General features: G+C 45.6%; 1 protein-coding gene across 1 annotated transcript in view; it reads left to right on the top strand.

The window, feature by feature from the left end:
* The window catches only part of Slc34a2 (solute carrier family 34 member 2), a 49,141-nt gene that overhangs the window by 23,493 nt on the left and 6,534 nt on the right, over positions 1-19,114 (top strand). The window contains exons 2-6 of the mRNA XM_008837352.2: positions 15,163-15,277; positions 15,366-15,500; positions 16,328-16,456; positions 17,678-17,821; positions 18,231-18,342. Of these exons, the coding sequence (XP_008835574.2) occupies positions 15,163-15,277; positions 15,366-15,500; positions 16,328-16,456; positions 17,678-17,821; positions 18,231-18,342 (635 nt within the window). The remainder of the gene's footprint in view (positions 1-15,162; positions 15,278-15,365; positions 15,501-16,327; positions 16,457-17,677; positions 17,822-18,230; positions 18,343-19,114) is intronic.

Below are 19,114 nucleotides of genomic sequence, written 5' to 3' on the forward strand. Positions count from 1 at the left end.
GATTAGGCAAGGCTGCGTTGAGCTGCACTCTGATCCCACATTATTTTATTGTTTTACTTTATTGGTTTTTCTGTGAGACAGGATTTTTGGAGCTCAGACTGGCCTTGAACTCACTGTGTAGCCCAGCATGATTGTGAACTCCAGATCCTCCACTTCTACCGACTTCCCAAGTGTTGGAATTACCACCTCAAGGGCAGTATTAATTTATTTGTTATAGATTTCACAAAGCTTGGGTATCTGGCTTCTGCAGCAAAGTCCAAAGATCTAACAGATCAGATCATATCTTGCTGGGTCTGCCACCCAGCAGCTCCTGGCTCCTCCCACGTCTTTTCCTCTGAAAGAGGAGAGATGTGAGCACAGTCTTTGGTAGTAGCTGTTGCTCTGTTCAGTTGGGCTGTTCCCGACTTCTCAGCTGGACTTAGCAGAGGCTAAGCCAGCCCAATCTTGTTTAAAGATAAGCTACCTTCCTCTCCTGCTCCATGTACCCCACCTTCCCCACCACTACTTCCACCTCCAAAGCAGGGGCTGGGGACGGGACAAATTAGAAGGTGGGGGCATTTGGGAAGGCAAATTCTCTGAAAATGGATTTCTAGGAAAAAAAGATCATTTTAAAGATCTATTTAAGGACCTAAAGAAAGATCTTAGTCTGACAGACTTGCTGTTACCTGGTCAGGTGTGAGGTGGATGCCTCAGCAGGGTGAACTGACAGGGAAATAGTTCAGGAGCAAGGAAAGACCACCTCCTTTCAATAGGTTACTTAGTCTCTCTGTGCCAGTCACCTGGGTATGCCCTTCAACAAACTAGAACTACTTTACATGTTCATCTTAACACTATTTACATATGCATCTATACTATTTGGTATAGGGTAACTATAACGTATCCATGTAACTCTTTGTAGTTCTCAAGCCTGTGAGCCTGTGATGTTATCTTACCTTTTAAGTAAGGGGTCTGCACACTATACCCATTTAATAGGTAAGAAAACTGAAGCTCCCATTAACTAGCTTGTCTGTGCTGCATAACAACTAAATGGATGGGTAAGAACAATTTAAAATTTTTGATTTCAATATTAGTGTGTTTGGATATGTATTTTTATAAGGATAAAATATTAATCTTCCCCTGGGTTTTCCGTGTTCAGGTTGGTATCAACTACCCTTCCCTTTCCATGGCTGTAGTATTTATTGTTTGATGGAAACAGGCTCTGGTTGGCTTGTTATAAAGATTTTATCATGTAGCTATGAAACAGGAAATGCATTGTCTAGTATACTTAGCCTTTTTTCTGTTGCTAACATATAATACCAAACATTGGTTCAATAACAAAGAAAATGTTCCTTTTGGTTATGGTTCTGGTTCAGGGGCCACATCTGGTGACGGTTTCCTTGGCAGAGGTAGAGATGGAAGTTTGTGACGGACCCAGTCAACTGGCTTTTATTGCAGAGCCACTTTGCAGAGAACCCATTAACCATTAATCCACTAATTACCTAAGTAGATTAATTCATTCATGAAGACACAGCCTTGATTATCTCATATTACAATTAGGTCTATCTCAGTGTACACGGCAGGATAGCCAGGCCCACAACTCTTACACTGAAGTTGGGGAATCTGGAATTCAAGGCCAGTCTGGGCTACATAGCCTCTTTTGGGATTAGTACCTTGTCTCAAAATATATCAGTGCGAATAGGGCTATGAGTTTCTTTCAACAATGTAGCCTAGGCTGGCCTGGAACTTGTGATCCTCCGTGATCCTTTTTTTCCTCAGCCTTTAAAATTTTATAGTACTGCTTTCTTTAAAAAAAAATGATTACAGAATTTGCAAAAGGAGTGAATGGCAAACTCACATTACAACAGTGAATACTCACAGTATTAAAGCTTGGTAATACAATTTTTTTAAAGTGTGGGGAGTTAAATTTATACTCTTTTAATTCTTTCCAGTGATGATCACCTTTGGCAATATCTAAATACAAAACATGTTTGGAAGAGGGTCATTAGGAAAGAAGAGAATAGATTTGGGGGTTAGGTGGATGGGAGGGATATTCTTATTGTAACTTTGGCTGGCCTAATACTATATATTTTAGATTGGCTTTGAACTTAAAGCAATCTTCCTGCCTTTGCATCCCTAGACCTGCCAGGAAGACCATTTTTAACCACTGGTCACAGGCTGAACATTGTGTTCTTAGACAAAACACACACACACACACACACACATACACACACACACACACACCCATACCTAATTTTTAATTTTTGTAGCTAAAGCCATAGTAAGCTCTATTACTCAATCTCTTCATAGGTTAAATGGACCTAGACTCCACAGAGAGAGGAAATGAAAATCTCCTAGATGGCTGCTAGACCACAGTTCAGAGCTGTGAGCTCCTCCTTACCTTATTATTTTAGATACTGTGCTCAAAAGTTGTGTAGTTGGCTGGAGAAGTGGCTCAGCAGTTAAGAGTACTTGTTCTTCCAGAGTTTGGTTCCCCCAAACTAGGCTGCTCACAACTGCCCATAACTCTAGCTCTAAGGGATCTGATGCCCTCTTTTGGCTCGTGGGCCCTTCTTCTCTATTTTAAAGCTTTATTGCATGATGCTAAGGCTCAGCTTATCTAGGGAAGTTAGCTATTGAAAACTAAATCCCAGAGATGGCAGCAGAGAAACAGCAAAGACTTTAGATGGAAATGCAAACACTGGAGCCAGACGGCCTGGTTTAGATTGGCCTTGGCACTCACTGTGACCTTGGGCAAGACAATCTTTCTGTATCTCTGTTTGCTCATGAGTAAAATAGAGATAATGGAATAATCTTATCTCCTAGGAATAAATGAGTCAACGTGTGGAGTACTTATAGCCATAACTCATAGTAATGCTGAGGATAATGGTGCCATTTATGAGAGAGCACCAACAAGCAGTTTAAACCCATTGACTTCTAAGGGGTTGGAACTCTGGAGCAGCCCAGGGCTCACCTTCTTCACTGGTCTTTCCTTCACCATTCAGTTATTTAGTCTTATTTGAGACAGAGCCTTGTGTTACCTAGGCTGGCCTGAGGCTCCTGATCCTCTCTACCTCTCAACTGACAGGGTAACAGACATGCCACTACATTTGGCTACTTGTGTGGAGCTAGGGATGAAACCAGGGGCTGCTTTGATGATCGGCTCTCAGATCAGGTCACAGTTTCAGCCACACTTTCAGTTTGCACTGGTTTGGGAATTTCACAAAAGTGAAATTAAACAGGAACTCTTTTTCATTTCTTTGGCTTAACATTATGTTGGTAAGGTGCACTTTTTCAGTCCAAGAAGTTGTTCATTTTCATTGTTATTCTATTCATGGAAATGAACTTAAGGGCTGCAATATTCTGTGGCTTTTTTTAGTGAGCATGTACATACTTTTCACCAGAAGTGAATGTCACTTTCTCTACCTTCAGAGGGTAACCTTGAACTCTTAACCACTTGTCTCCCCCTCCCAAGTGCTGAGGATTACAGACCTGTGCCACCACGCCTGGCTTCTTTCACTTTCTTGAAAGTGTTTGTTAATTTACCTTCTGCCTTTCCAGGAATATTTTCCTATAAAGTAAATTTTAAAAATTCATTTTATATATTTCATTAATTTTGGGGGGGACAGGGTCTCCCTGTAGCCCCAGCTGTCCTAGAACTGGCTATGTAGACCAAACTAGCTCAGAACTCAGAGATCCACCTGCCTCTGCCTCCAGAGTGCTGGGATTAAAGGCCTTCACCTCCATTTGACAAAAGTTGTATTCTTTTGCCTTGTTTGTGTGGTGTGAGGTAGTGGTGTGTCTCACTTGTAATACCCATTTATTTATCTTTTCCCTAGCAGTGATTTATTGTAAATCAAGCATCCATTTATATATCTATTTTTTGTTGTTGTTTGGTTACCCATGTTTGAGACTGGATCTCATGTAGCCTAGGCTGGCCTGAATTCCTGATTCTTCTTCCACTGCCCCCCAAATTCTGGGATTACAGTGTAAGCCATAACACTTGACTCTGGGTTCTTCTGTATTCTATTCCTTTGCACTCTACACGTCAGTCCTTTTGGCGAATGAAAGCTCTAAAAATAAATAAATAAATAAATAAATAAATAAATAAATAAATAGAAGAACATTGCAGGTTATGAGTGACACTGGTTATGTTTACTTGACCACTTCCTAGTGATCTTCCTGCCTCTGACTCTTTAGCGTATCCTACCGGTGCCACCACCACAACTGGCTTGACCACTTCCTAGTACTGACTATATGAAAATTGTTAGTGCCTATGCATGCATTTGATGCCAAAGTTAAACCGAAGTTTATATGCAAAATTCGAGTTTATAGCACTCAGTATATACATTTTTACAATAAAATGGATATGATTGTCATGTGTTTCATTGCACCGAGGTATCTCCATCTTACTAATAAGGGGATTTTAAGATTGTGAAGCACACCTAGCCCCAGAGTCTTTGGACCTGTACCAGTTACAGAGAACTTTAACCATCTTCAGTTATGTACCTTTGGGAAGACTCAATGGTCTGAGTCATCAATTTCAGATTGACATATGCTCTACCAAATGCTGCCATAGAACACAGTACTAAGTTAACTGAGGTAAATTGGAGAGTCTCCACTTGTGATGAAAAGCATTTTAGAAGTTGGCATGTAACCATAAATTTATGCTTTTAAAAGTACTAAATAATGATGTTGGCTGAGATCAAATGAAAACAGGGAAGGGTTCTCCAGCTGGCTGCATTCTGATGACAGGGACGATTAGAGTGATAATATGAATACAGTTTACCTTTCTCCACACTGCACAGAAGGAAAACTAAGAATGGCACTCAATTCACCCCTGAATCACCACCGAGAGACACACAAACTCTTTAATTTTTATTGCGTGTGCATGTGTAAGTGTAATGCCCTCAGAGACCAGAAATTATGGGGTTGGAGTTACGATGGTTTTTAGCCACCATGTAGGTGCTGGGAACAGAACCTGGGTCCTCTGTAAGAACAACCAGTGTTCTTAACCTGTGAGCCATCTCTCCAGCCCCTCTCCCCTTTTTTGTTGTGATCAAGTCTTACCAGGTAGCTGGCTCCCAAGTGCTGGGATTAAAGACTTGCCAAAGTATACATATTTCAAAACTTTTTCTTGAGAATTTCATGCATGAGTATTGTACTTACATCATTTCCAACTCCTTCTTCTTCTAGTTCCACCCACGTCCCAACACCCCTGTTCAAAATCATGACCTCTTTAATTATAAAGTTCAATAAACCTATGTTTTCTCTTGTGCACTGGAACATAAAACCTCTTCCCAAGGTTTTTTAAAATGTTGGTCTTTGTATTTTGGCTGCATTTGGGGAGTGATGTCAAAACAAGAGGAAGGTGATTAGGTCTGTGCCCCACATGATAGCCCTTAGCCACTGGGGGAGGCTCACAGGAGGATGTCCAGTGAAGACCTGGGATTCTTGTGAACTGCAGGAGTGTGCAGCCTGCCTTGTCCACCTGGAGTTACAAGCAAGGCTGAGCTCCTTGAACACGTGGGAGTGGATTCCTGGACTCTGCTCTCCAAGTTGGAGAGGTGCTAGCTGAGGAGAGCCAGGGACTACTGTTCCCTGTGCTTAAATATTTGAGTTCATTTTACTCCAACAGAGGCTATTCCCATTTTACAAAGGAGCAGATTGAGGCTGGAAAAGCAAGGGGGTGGAGCAGGGAATTCAAGGCAGGTAGGCAAGTAAGGGCCTTAACCCCCACCTATGGCATTGTGATTAGCCTGAGCAAGAGCCAGGCGCTGAGGTTCCTGGGTGGGTATCCCGAGATTATCTCCACGGGGGGCAGTAGGGCAGCAGGTCCACTGGTTAAGCCAGGGTCCTGCGGCCTCAGCACCAGCGTGGGGGCTTCCCAAGACAGATTTTCCAGCCGGATCCGGGGAGATGTGTGCACATGGAGTACTACACACAGGGCAGAGCAGAACTGAAAAGGGCCGCTGCAAACCGAGGATACTCAGGAAGAGTGGAGACAGCCGCTCTTTCCTGGGCCACTCCACCCTTATCCAAGACAGCCTCAGATCCGCGCTGGCCTTGTTCAAACTCCCCTGGCCAGACAGGTCTCAGGGCAGAGGCTCGCCGCCAACAATCCTGACTTTGTTGCTAAGAACTGCCCTTGAGTTTTGAGCTTTTATCCGTAGCTGGGCGGCTCTGACCTTTTTCCAGCCCCGGTGGGACGAGATTGGAAGGCGCAGGCTCCGGGGGAGGTCAAGGCAGGATGCAGGGAACTCAGGAGGCCGTGGATCGCTGGGATCTCTGCGCGGGCTGGTGGCTGAGTTGTGGCGCGCGGGGCGTCGCCGGGACGCAGGCGGTTCGGCCGTTCGTGCTGCCGGCCGGGTCCAAGGTTGCTACCGTCAGCCCGCGGTACGCCGGGCCACCCCACTCTGCGCAGCCCGCGAGGTCGAGATGGGCTCCTTAAGCCGGCTGGTAGGCAGTGCCTCGGTGGCGGCAGCAGGCGGTCCTGGAATGTGCGAGGGGCGTGATGACAGCGACTGCCGCCGGCCTCTTTGCGCAACACCTTCGCTATATATACCAGGCGCGCAGCAGCGCTGCACCTGGGTGCCTCCTGCGGTCCCTTACCTGCACTGGTGAGTACCCGCCGCCACTCCGCCGGCTGGCTTCTGCCCTCCAGGACCTTCACTGCGTTTTAAAGTGGCTTCATTCTTGTAGATACCCCTCCCGGGACCTGGCTGGCTTTGGGCTTCTGAAGGCAACTGCTGTCAGGACAACTGTCACACTACAAGTCCCACCTGAGGCTTCTAGGTTCATAGCTATGTCTGAGTGCGGCTTGGGGGGAATCTCACCAACCCGACTGACTTTTTTCTGTGTCAAATGGCTACCTGTGTGACTCCCTTCAGGTTCCTGCAATGCAGTTTCCCTCCTGAGAACACCGTTCTTTTCTAGCTGAGAATTCTAGGTTTGTGATGGCTGCTGCTGACTAGCAGTGCCTGGATGGGGACTGAGCCAAGGGTTTTCTCCAGGACAACCAAACCCACAATTTGATTTCTGTTTTAAGAGGCAGAGGGTACCAGGCAGTGAGGTTTTGGTAACTTACAAAGAGTAATATACACACAGAGGTAGTTGTGTTGGGTGACCCAAGCAAGCTAAGTCTAGACACCTGTTTTTTAATTCCTTGGGGAAGATGACCAGCCCTTTAGGTCACTGGACCTGAGGGAGCACAGGGAAGAACTTATTTCCCTTAGTTATATGTGCATTCCATCAGCCCTGTCCTCTCCCCTTCACCAGAAAGGTTTTGTGCTAGCCAGGTGGCTCTGGGCCTTGTCTGTCACCCCCTCCTCCCATTCCTCTCCTGTTCTACCAGAATGTAACTTGTTCTATGTTGGACATTCCTGGAAAACACTGCAGTGGCCATTGTTTTGGATTAAGAGACTGGATCTTTTGTCCTACGCTAGCTGATAATGACCTTTTCTGTTTTCTTATAAGCTTGTAAATGGGTGGCAAGAAGAGCAGGCTTTGTAATAGTTTTGGATACTACACAGGGTTTACCCCCGACCCTACCCTAAGCCTTCCCCAGGGTATGAAGGCTGTTGCTACTAGATATACACTGGGCATAAAGTAGACTGAATTCAGTGAAGGAAACAGCCTTTAGGGATCTGTAATTTGAAAAAAAAGATTTCAATAAAAGATGATGATACTTATACTTACAAATTGTTAATTTCCCTATCATAAGGCAAAATTATCAATATAGTTACTCATTAGTTATAAGGTTCATTTATTTACAACACTGGGGATCGAACCCAGAACCTTGTCCATGTTAAGTAAGCACTGTTACTGAAACTTTGGGGGTTTCTTGCTTGTTTGTTTGAGACAGGGTTTTCCTGTAGCCTCAGCTGGTCTGGAGCTTGCTGGGTAGACCAGGCTGGCCTCCATCTCACAGATGCATCTGCCTCTGCCTCCAAGTGCTGGGATTAAAGGCGTGGGTCACCAATAAGTATTTTATGTATGACTGTATTGCCTGCATGGATGTAAGTGCACAGCACATCTAGCAGTCTTTGCGTTTTTGAGACAGATTGGTCTCACTATTACTACTCTTGAACTAGTGATCCTCTTGCCATAGCCTCCCAAGTGCTGGGATTATTGATCTGCCCTACCACATCTGGCTAAAATTTATTTAAAATATAAATACAAATTAAAAGGGCATTATGACAGTTTTCTGGTAATTGGGCCCAGATTTAAAGTGAGAGGCTGATCTTGGCATGGTGGGACATGTCTTTAATTCCAGCACGAGGGGCGGGGTGGTGGGCAGAAGCAGGTGGATCTGTGAAAACAAGGTCAGCCTGGTCCACATAGTGAGTTCAAGGCCAGCTCGGGCTTTCAGGGAGTCCCTGTGTCAAAACAACAGGAAAAAAAGAAAAGAAAAAAAAAAGTGATAGTCTTGGGTGTTTTGAGACAAGTTCTTTCTGTATAGCCCAGACCCTCTTTAGACTGTTCTCAGCTTCCCAAGTTCTGGAATTGCAGGCGTACACCACAGCTCCTACACCCACCTTATCTCTTTGAACACATCACAACTACCTTCTACCCCTGCCTGCCCTTGGGATTATTTTTCTTTCTGTCATATACAGGTAAAGAAAATTAGATAATTTCAGTATGTTGGATGCATATAGTTGTGAATTATCTCTAGCTGCAGTTCTTCTTTAAGCAATTTTTCTGTACCTCACTGTCCCCTTCCACTGTATGTTCATAAACTTAGTATTATCATTTATTCATAAATTTATAACATAACCCTCCCTGTTTCTGACCTGTGGTACTTGCCTATAATCCCATCAATTGAGAGACAGAGGCAGAAAGATTGCCATGAGTTCAGGAACAACATGGGCCACATGGTGAGACTGTCTCAAAAACAAATGAGTGGATCTGTGCAGATGACTTACAAAATAAACATTTGCCTGCTTATTGGTGCCAAGCCCTGTTATTCTAATCAGGGATTCAGTGGTCATCCTCCCTGGGATGGGGAGGCCAAGTCTGGTGGGAGGACACTCCACTACTGCCCTGGGTGGTCTTCCACTTTGTTGTTGGGCCTAGGATTCCAAAGCACAGCTGGCCCAAGTCAGGTCCTGGTCGGAGAAGCAAAGGGGAAGGTCTGGGTGACTGCCAGGTGCCACATTTCCTTGTTTTTTGAGACCCAGAAAAGCCCCAAAAGTTTCCTCTTTTTTGGCCTGTGAGGAAGAATGAGAGTTCCTCTTGGCACTGGGTATGTGGGACTGCCTGAAGTGTAGCCAAGAGGGAGAGGCCCACAGCCAGCTGTAGAGATGTGGCTAGGACAAGTATGTGTTCATGCTGGACCTGGGGCCTTCTCATAGCAGCCTCCACCCCCCATTCCAGTCTCCTTCCTGGATTCCCCCTCCTTGCTCTCTGTTTCTGGAAGGTAGCAGGGAAGTGATGGAATGTGATCATGGACTGGAAGGCAGAGGGAATGATGACATCAGGAGTGGGAGAAAGCCTTGGAGGATCCCAAGGGCTGCAAAGGGGCCCCTCTTTCAGGAAGTAGGCTAGGTGTCTGGTATGTTCCTGCGGACAGTGACCTCAGCTTCATGTTGCATGCTTTGTCCTTTCAGTACGTTCTTCCTTGCTCAGTGAAGACTCTTTCATGATAGGGCAGTGTTGTGTCTGAAGTCTTTGTGGGGTCCAATAGCCTGTCATGACATCTTGTTCACTATATCTGACCACACAGGAGTGACCCCTTCAGTCTTGTGCCCCAAGCCAGATCTTTTCAGGAACCTGAAAAGTCCTTACTGAGCTAGATATGTGTCCCCTGGTGCTTGAGTATGAGCCGGAGACTTCTTCCTCCCCATGCTCGCTGGCTGTGAGGTTTATGAAGCCATGTGGCGTCCCAAAGATAGGCCTCATAGCCCAGTGATTTGGGAAGGTTTCTTCACTTCTCTTTGCCTCTATTTCAAAGAAATTCCTTTTTGTCACCCCCAGACACTGTGTGACTTTAGGTAGGTTTCTCCTTTCTACCTCTGTTTCATTCTGTCCTGAGAACGCCTTCTTTGTTATAAGACTCATGTTTGTTATAAGTCATGTTACAAGACATTGTCCATGTTCCTTGGGATTGTTTATTAAGCAGATACTTACTTACTGTGTCCAGGGCTGACAATGGCCTCTGTGTATAGAGCAAAGTGAAGCTTAGACTAATTCATGATGCAACACACATTTCTAAAGTCCTGGGTGATAACTCTGCTAGGCATCGTCCTCAGGATTCACCTATGTTTAATAATCAGTCCTCAGAGCAGTTCTGTGAAGGACTTGGCACTGTCCCATTTTTAAGATGGCATCAAAGGCCAGAAGTGAGAGGTGAGCCTATGCAAACCTCCTCTATTATGATTCTGTGTCTCAACCCGTGAAGGGTCCTGGGAATGCTTACCTAGCTCTGGGACCAGTTGTAGGGTATTTGCTTGCTCTGTCCCTGCCTTGCCTAAGAGGGTAGGGCCTAGTGCATGGATCTGTGGTCCCCTTCCTGAGGTTCCAGTGGTGGGGAGATGAGAATGCCAGAAACTGAGCTACAGAGAGCAGAGAAGTCATTGCTTCATCAGGGAAGTGTTTGTAAAGGGGACCAAGAAGCTGGACTCAGAATAAGGAAATGAAGCCTTCCAAGAAGGAGAGGTACAGACATTAAGAAAAAAAGTGGCACTCCCTTTAGTGGCACAGACTAACAGTATGTGGTTCTGGAGGGAGATGAAGCCAGCGTAGACCTCCCCCAGAGACCAAAAACATTCTTGCTGGCTGGGTCCTGGCGAGTCATCAAGTAGCTAACAGGAAAACAGTGATCACTTGACTGGTCATATCCCCAGCAGGGCTGCTGTGGCATCAGGCTATGGTTTCAAGAGATAATGGCTCCAGACAAGTCTTGGCCAATCAAACTTTCATATGGTGATGAGGGACAGCTGTCCATCAGGAAACTCCAATTGCTACTAAGTCATAATCAACATGGATCAATATATTCCTTCAGCTAGCCCTAAGTACAGAGCCTTCCATTTGACTGCTGAGTTAATTCCCTTGGGCATTGGAAGAAAAAAATGTAACAAACTGTTGCCGCCCTCTGAGAGCTTATTTTTTTTTACGGGGGAAGGTGGTGTAAGTGTTCATGAGGGGGGAAAGCGAGAGAGTTTTCCTGCCTGCTTATTATTTTCTGTTTGTGACAGTTTCACTATGACATGCAGACTGACTTTGATCTCATGAATCCTCTGCTTCCCAAATACTGGGTTTATAGGTATTCTCCACCCTGCCCAGCTTAAAGTACGACTGACTTCCTTCCTTCCTCCCTTCCTCCCTCCTTTCCTCTTCCCTTTTTTGAGAGTCTCACTGTGATGCCTGGATTTGTTACCCTTCCTCTGCCTCTAGGACTACAGGTGTGTGTCACCATACCCAGCTTTAAAGTTAAAAGTCTTAAATACACCATAGTCTAGTAAGATAGTAATCACAAGGTTTACAATGTTCTAGACACTTTCTGAGAAGTAAAAAAAAAAAACATTTCTTTTTATTTTATGTGTATGAGTGTTTTACCATGTGCATGCAGTGTCAGAGGCCAGGCTAGGGGCATTGGGTCCCCTAGAACTGTAGTTACAAGTGGTTGTTAGGCATGTGTTACCTGGGTCCTATAAGAGTAGACAGTGCTGTGAACCACTGGGTCATCTCTCCAGCCCCATTTTCTTAATAATTTTAAAGATTTTTTTTTTTAAATCATGAAAGTAACCCTCCGTTAGCACTGTGGTCCTCATTTTGTATATGAGTCGGTCAAAGTCATAGAGGGACAACTAGGTCTTGAACCCAGGCATTTTTGCTCTAAGGTCCAGTTTCACTCTAAGGATATTTGAAAATCCTTGGGTGGTCAAAGCCGGGTGCTCTTGGCGTCTAGGCAGTAGGGACAGAAAGACTGATGTTAATATTGCCCAGTGCACAGTCCCCGAATCCTTACATCAGAGAACTGTGCCCCAGTTGTCAATGTCAAGGTTAAGAAACAAGTTGCCCTATGTAAATACCATATCTGAAACATAAATCATGTACTAGTCCAGCAACCTACCATTCTCTTTCCCAATTCCACGAGTAAATTTATGCTGGAGGAAGACAAGTCATGTGGGTGAGACCGCAGCCTGGACGCAAGCACTGGCTCCCCTCCCCTTCCCCTATTCCTGTCCCTCTCTGTATGTCAGGCACCAATTTGGCACCAGGTAGCTCTTTGCTCATTAAATGGTAGATATTATTAGAAATCAATACCTTTAATCCAAGCACTTTGGAGGCAGAGGTAGGCAGATCTCTGTGAGTTCAAGGCCAGCCTGGTCAACATAGTGAGTTCCAGGCCAGCTAGGGCTACAAGGAGACCCTGTCACACACACAAAAAACCCCAACAATAAAAAAAAAATCAATTAAAAGGTGTCCACTGGTGTGTGATGGAGTGCCAGATGAGTCACACATGGTAGCATGTGTTATAACAGGGAGAAGGGCAAGCAGGAAGGAGGGAGCCCCTGTATTGAGCACCAGGGCTGGACAGAAAATGCTGAGGAGGGCCTTATATTGAAGCCTGCTCCACAGCAGAGGTAAGACTGGAGTGACAAGGGTGAATTTAGAGACTGCTACCAGTGTTCAAGAACAGTTGACACAGGCTGGTGGTCTCAGGAACACCACAGGTCTCAGGTACAAGGGAGGTCGAATTAGGGGCGTTGGGGGCAGGGTGTGCTGCTTTGAGTCCTGGTTCCCAGACGTCCTTCCTGACCACTTTTTATATCATTGACTCAATCTTCCTTGTGAGCAGATGACATGAGGCATTCTCCATTGCCTTGTGCTGGACTTTCAGTCAGAACCATTAGATTCTGGTCATTCCTCCAGTCCCTTATCCCTTCACCTAGGAGATTCCATATACCCAGGATGGGTCTATTCGTAAGTAGGCCAGTGAGTCACTGATTTGGGGGAGAGGGATCTAAGGCAAGGTCTCACTATATCTCACTCTGATATTGAACTCACAGCCTTCTCACCCTCACCTTCCGGGACTTGTACTACACACCCAGCATCAGTTCAGAGGGTGGTGTGTGCAGACGCTGCAGTGGGAGAAACTCAGATTGTGGCTGTGACTAACTTCTCCCATCTGTGCTTCAGTTTTCTCTTGTGCAAAATGGACGTAATAGTAGCCCACGTTGGGGTCACCTGTTGGAGTGATGGGGTCTGACATGAGCCAAGAGAATTTTATCAAATTAAAATAAATTTTTGTTTCTGGGAATGGAGGCAAATGCTTGGCAAATGCTGTGCCGCTAACCTAAGCTCCAGTCCAGAATCAGTTTCTCTCTCTCTCTCTCTCTCTCTCTCTCTGTATGGTGTAGGGGTAATTTAAGATGGGGTCTAATATTAGTTCAAACTGACCTGGAACTCAACATGTAAGCTTGTCTGGAAATCACCATAAGCCATCATACCTGACATTTTAAATTAATACTGGATGGATATGGATGTCAGAAACCATCTGAGAGGTGCAGAACCACTGTCCCTTTGTGGACAGGATCTTTGCAAAATTCGGAAGTTTCAGCCGGGCATGGTGTTTCACACCTCTATTAGTACTCAGGGTGCAGAGGCAGGTGGATCTTTGTGAGCTGACTGTCAGCCCGGTCTACATAGCAAGCTCCAGGCCATTCAGAGCTACATAGTGAGACCCTATCCCAAAAGAAATACCAAACAAACAAAATCCTGAAGTTTCTGCTACTCTGGACTCCATGGAACAATTTAGCTTATTGATCATGCTGGAAAGTTAGCAGGTCACCTTCTGTGTTTTTGCTGATTCCTTATCTTTAATAACCTGCTGTCACATTTATTGGTCTGCCCTTCTTAGAATAACTTCCCTATTTTATTTTACAAATCTGTAAATAGCAGAACAGCAAATAGGCTTTTCCCTTCTCTCCTCAATAAATATTTATTTGGATTGTCCCAGGTCCAGGTAGAGCTAACCTGAGGTGACCTCAGGCCTGAGGTGACCAACAAGACAAAGCCCCTTTCTTAGTGGTGCTTGAGCTCTGATAGTCAAGAAATAGGTTAATGTCAGTTTGATCCAGGTTCTGGGAAACCCTCTCAGAAGACATCACAACAGGGCAGGTATTTCTGAGAACAGATGTTCATAGGCTCCAAATTCCCAGAAGTGAGTGGGTCAGAGATGTAAGATGAGAAAGGTTTTCCAGGGTTTCTAGTAGTGCCTTCCCACAACATCTCCACCCCCCTCTGCCTGTAGCCCAGGCTACCCTGGAACTCAGCTTTGGAACCTGAGTTGTGACCAAACTTGTGGCCTCTCAGTGCCACTTTTAATTTTCACATCTTGGATTGCTAATGAGGCAATCGTAGGCTCTGGTTAGAATTTAGACATTGGAACTTCCTTTTCTGAGAATTTTCTGTTTGTATGCTTGGTGTCAGAGTGGCCAGCCAGGTTTGATGGCACACAGCTGAGAGACATTGTAGAGAAAATGGGTTATGAGGAAGTATCCTGGAAACAATGTATCTCTGATAAAGGGGCATTGGTCAGGCAGAGTAACCCAGTGATAATTGTGATTCACTGCGAGTCTGTTTGATGCTAGACCTTTGACCTCACCACCAATCTCACAGCCCAGGAGGTGTGAAGAATTGTCTTTATTTTACAGACAGGAAGCTGACACCATGCTTAGAGGCTTTATAAAGGGACTTGGTCTTGATGCATACCCACTCATGAGCAGTGCTATTGGCCTGCACATGGCACAGTATGTGATACTTTCATAGAAGACAGTAGGGAAAGGAGGGCTGTCTAGGAGTGTGTGTATTACACATGTATAGATGTTAAGACCACTGGGTGAAGTTAGGTATCTTCATGTAAGAGGAGGATGGGGAGCCCATTGGAAGGTTGTAAGTACTTAGTGAGCCATGATTTTATTGCTGACAAAGTTGAGAATCAATAAAGCTGGGACAAAAAGGAGAGGAACCAGATTTATCTAGGCTAGATAAGAGGTGGCTTGATCCATTGATAGCCTGGGGAGTGGTAGAGGAATTGAGCACCAGGTGCAAGTGTGACCCTCTTCCCTTCCTTCTAGTCCCTGAATAGACCCTTTGCAAGGGATGGTTATCCATCAGAAGCACATGGGTACAAGAATCCTTCTGTGGCTAATTCCTTAACCCCTGTCTTATCTTCCGCAGACTATGGCTCCTTGGCCTGAGTTGGAAAATGCCCAGCCAAATCCCAATAAATTCATTGAAGGGGCCTCGAGTCCACAGACAACCATACCAGCCAAGGACAAGGAGACTAGCAAAAGTAAGTACTGCTCACTAACTAGGTCCTTGCAAGGACCCGTGGACATTCGAGACTTGTTCCTCACGGCCTTTGCTGCTCGTTTGGGCAGATGACAGTGGCGTTCCTGTATCCAAGATTGAACTTCTGCCCTCCTATTCAACTGTGGCCCTGATAGAGGAACGCACCCAGGAGGATGACCCCTGGGACCTGCCTGAACTCCGGGACACTGGGATCAAGTGGTCAGGTAAATAAATCCTGCAGGGGCCAGAGGGGTACCATCCTGTTTAGTGTCACCTTTGTGTCATACATCCATTATCATGGCTCTGATGCCCTTAGAACCAGGGTCCTGGCTAGTAATGCCACTCACATGCTTTTTGGATTGGTCAAAGCACAGTAACTTGGGAACCCTTTGAGTGTTCTCCAAAAGTCCCAGGGACCAAGGTTATAACAGACAGATGCTGTCTTGAACTTTAGAATTCAGTGTAAGTTAACCAGGTTGTAGGCTTTATAAGAAGTGCTGTGGCTACAGCTTTGCACACACAGACTCATCTAATAGTTCAGAGACAGCGGGGGGCCAGGGAGGCGCAAACAAAAGCTCACTTCTCTTCCAAATTTAGGGCTAAGGTCAGCTTGTGAATCAGATAGGTAGTAGGAGGGGAAGGGAATTGGGAAGTAGGGGTGAGAAACATCCCTGTATATATGAGACCTGGCCCCTTAAACTGGGTTTATCTCCTGGAAGGACCCTGTGCTGTTCTGAAGGTAATTACCTATGACCCTGAACTTAGGTAAAGAGTGCTCTTAATGACCTCTCCCTCAGTGACTGATTCAGGTGAGCATGGAACTTGGTCTGCTACCTCTCTGGTCTCAGACTAAAATGAACCCTCCTCTTTGATGCAAATCCTTTAGAAATACACAGGAGGGCCCAAGGAAATGTACCCCGGTGAAACTGTAGATGCACCCCTCTTCCAAACCTTGATGTGGGAGCCAGTGGAGATGGAAGGCTGTGAGCTCCCTTGCCAATCTTTCTTGTTACGTGCTTTAAAGCCTTGTGCCATCTCCTCTCCCCCACAGAGAGAGACACCAAAGGGAAGATTCTCTGCGTCTTCCAAGGGGTGGGGAAATTCATTCTACTCCTGGGATTTCTCTACCTGTTCGTGTGCTCCTTGGATATCCTCAGCAGCGCTTTCCAGTTGGTTGGAGGTATGACCCCCGAGGGTTCAGGACTAGAGGTTTGGTATTTCTGACTCTTGAATTCCATCCAGACAGTCACAGCTCACAAGCCTTTTCAACCAGCAACCTGGTGAGGGACAACAAGATAATCCTAACTCCCTGCCCCTGCCCATAGTACACAAGAGAAAACTAAAGTCTCTAAACAGCTGTGATGGCTCAGGTGGTTTAGGTCAGGAGCCAGGGCTGGAGCTGATTCCAGCTATCAGGCCCCTGTCTTTGTTCCTAAGCCCTAGCAGGAAACTGCTTGACTTCCCCTTATCTGGGATATCCCTGCTGTCTCTTGGACTCTGTATCTGGAGATTATGGAGAAAGAATGATTTCCCAGGCCAAAGCAAGGAGTAGTAGAGATCAAAGTTGGCCCTTACTGGGAAACAGGTCCCAACCTTCCAAACTGTGCCCTCAGCAGATGACCCAATGTCTCCCCATGTTCCAGGGGCCCAGACGTGTGACATGTGCTCAATTAGCTTTGTAGCCTCCTTGTGTTACAGCAGTCAAGCCTGTGGATTCCTACCTACCTCCTTTGCTGGCTCTCATGAGCTGCTGTTTTTGACCTGGGAGATGTGACGCTAGTCAGTCCTTAGGAGACTGAGGGGCAAAGGGATTTTCCGAATGTTTTAAGTCCCTCTAACTCTTGGGAGCAGAGCAGCGTGAGGCTTAGCTTTCTGGTTATTATCTTAGGCAATTCATACCCAGTCCCTCTTTTGTTATCCGTTATAAAATGGATTAGGGGAAGGATTAAAGGCGAAACAAGTGCTCTCAGATTTCTGTAGAATTCAGTGAGGAGCCCTGACTGAAGCGAAGTGGAGAGAGAGAAGAATGAAGGGACCCACTTCTGGAAGACAGAGCTTTTGTGTTGAGAATCCATCCAAGAAGCAGGATTAGGCATAAACTGAGCCAGGTTTACCAGAGAAGGCTAGGGAAAAAGGCCAGCTGACCAGGGAGTGGCTAAAGGTGAGCAGCCACAGGGTAGATGCCAGAGGGAACCAGGTCAGAGGTGGAACGGGACGCTCATGTTGACAGCCAGTGAGTTTCTCTTCAGGACAATGGAGGGAAAAAGCAGAGGGAAGCAAGATTCCACAGGCCCAGCTAGGTACTCACAAGTAGTTAGACTTGTGTTGATAGACTAGCAGGGCCCAGTGACCCTAACCCTGCCCTCCCCCTCTCACTGTGTGGTCATCATTTCTCTTTCAGGAAAGATGGCGGGCGAGTTCTTCAGCAACAATTCCATCATGACCAACCCTGTGGCAGGGCTGGTGATTGGGGTGCTGGTGACCGTCATGGTGCAGAGTTCCAGCACGTCTTCGTCCATCATTGTCAGCATGGTGGCCTCCTCTTGTAAGTTAGGGTACCCAGGAGCTCACATGCATCCATCTACCTGGGGAGTTTAGGCCGTATCCCCCTTTGCATGTGGATGAGTGAATCTGCAAATAAACTTTCGAATTCTCGGAGCCATCAAACAAATGTGGGGACTCAATTCCATCTATCTTCAGTGGTTTAACAGGAGTCTTTATGCCATGTACAACTGACTCTAATGTTTTTATTGACTCTAGGACGCCCCTGCCTCCTCAAAGACTGACCGACTTCTGGGCTTCTTTGAGATGGTATCATCTCTGTCCTAGAGGACAGAGGAATTTAGAAAAGAACTTAAAAGCTATAAGTTGTGCATGACTCCTAAAGAAGCTAAGAACAGCCAGTGAGTTTCATCTGTAACCTGACTTTCTAATGTTTCTTGTTCACCCTCCAGTGTTGACTGTGCGGACTGCCATCCCCATCATCATGGGGGCCAACATCGGGACCTCCATCACCAACACCATTGTGGCACTCATGCAGGCGGGGGACCGGAATGAGTTCAGAAGGTAGGGGATTAGAAAATCTTTGTGCTCATCGGGTCTGTTGTTTGAAGCACACCGTTAGCTAGCCATGAGGGTATGCTTGGCAGCTAACTTAGAAGGAGTTGGATATGGTATCCTTGTTGATTAAAATCTGCAGAGCTAAAATAATAATAATAATAATAATAATAATAATATCCAGGACTACTATATTATTTTAAGGGTTAAATAGAGCCATGCAAGCAAGTACCTGATACCTCAAAAGGCAAGCACTTAGCTAGACATGTACTGGTAGGTGGTGGCCCCGAATGAAACAAGACCAGTTGGGGTAGGCTTTACTGTCTCACTTACTCATACATAATTATAACTTTCTAAAACTTCCCTTTTTGGCTAGCTCAACTAACCCTCCCTCTTCGTTCTTTACCTACAAGTCAATAAAAGGCCCAAAGTAGTTTATGGTAATGTGTAAGGCATGAAAAAAATGAAGTGGTTAGAAATAGACAAATAGGCAAAGGAATCTTCTTCCTTCCAAAAGGTTAATGTGAGAAGAGAAGTAAGCAAATTTCCCAGCTTCTTTTCTAACCTGTGATAGACGTTTACCAGAGCTTATTAAAATATAGAAACAATTCCCAACTTGTCTGTGATGTGATCACTGTGCGGTCGGACAGTTGATATTACAGTGCTACTACAGTGGGCTGTTGAAGGAGACAGACGCTCATCTGCCTGAGCCACCTCATTTGGTCCCTGATGACATGTCTTGATGGACACAATAATACACATTAATGTTCTCTAATTTGAC

This window comes from Nannospalax galili, unplaced genomic scaffold (genome assembly GCF_000622305.1).
Source record: "Nannospalax galili isolate Female #2095 unplaced genomic scaffold, S.galili_v1.0 scaffold777, whole genome shotgun sequence".
In the NCBI taxonomy this organism is placed as follows: Eukaryota; Metazoa; Chordata; class Mammalia; order Rodentia; family Spalacidae; genus Nannospalax; species Nannospalax galili.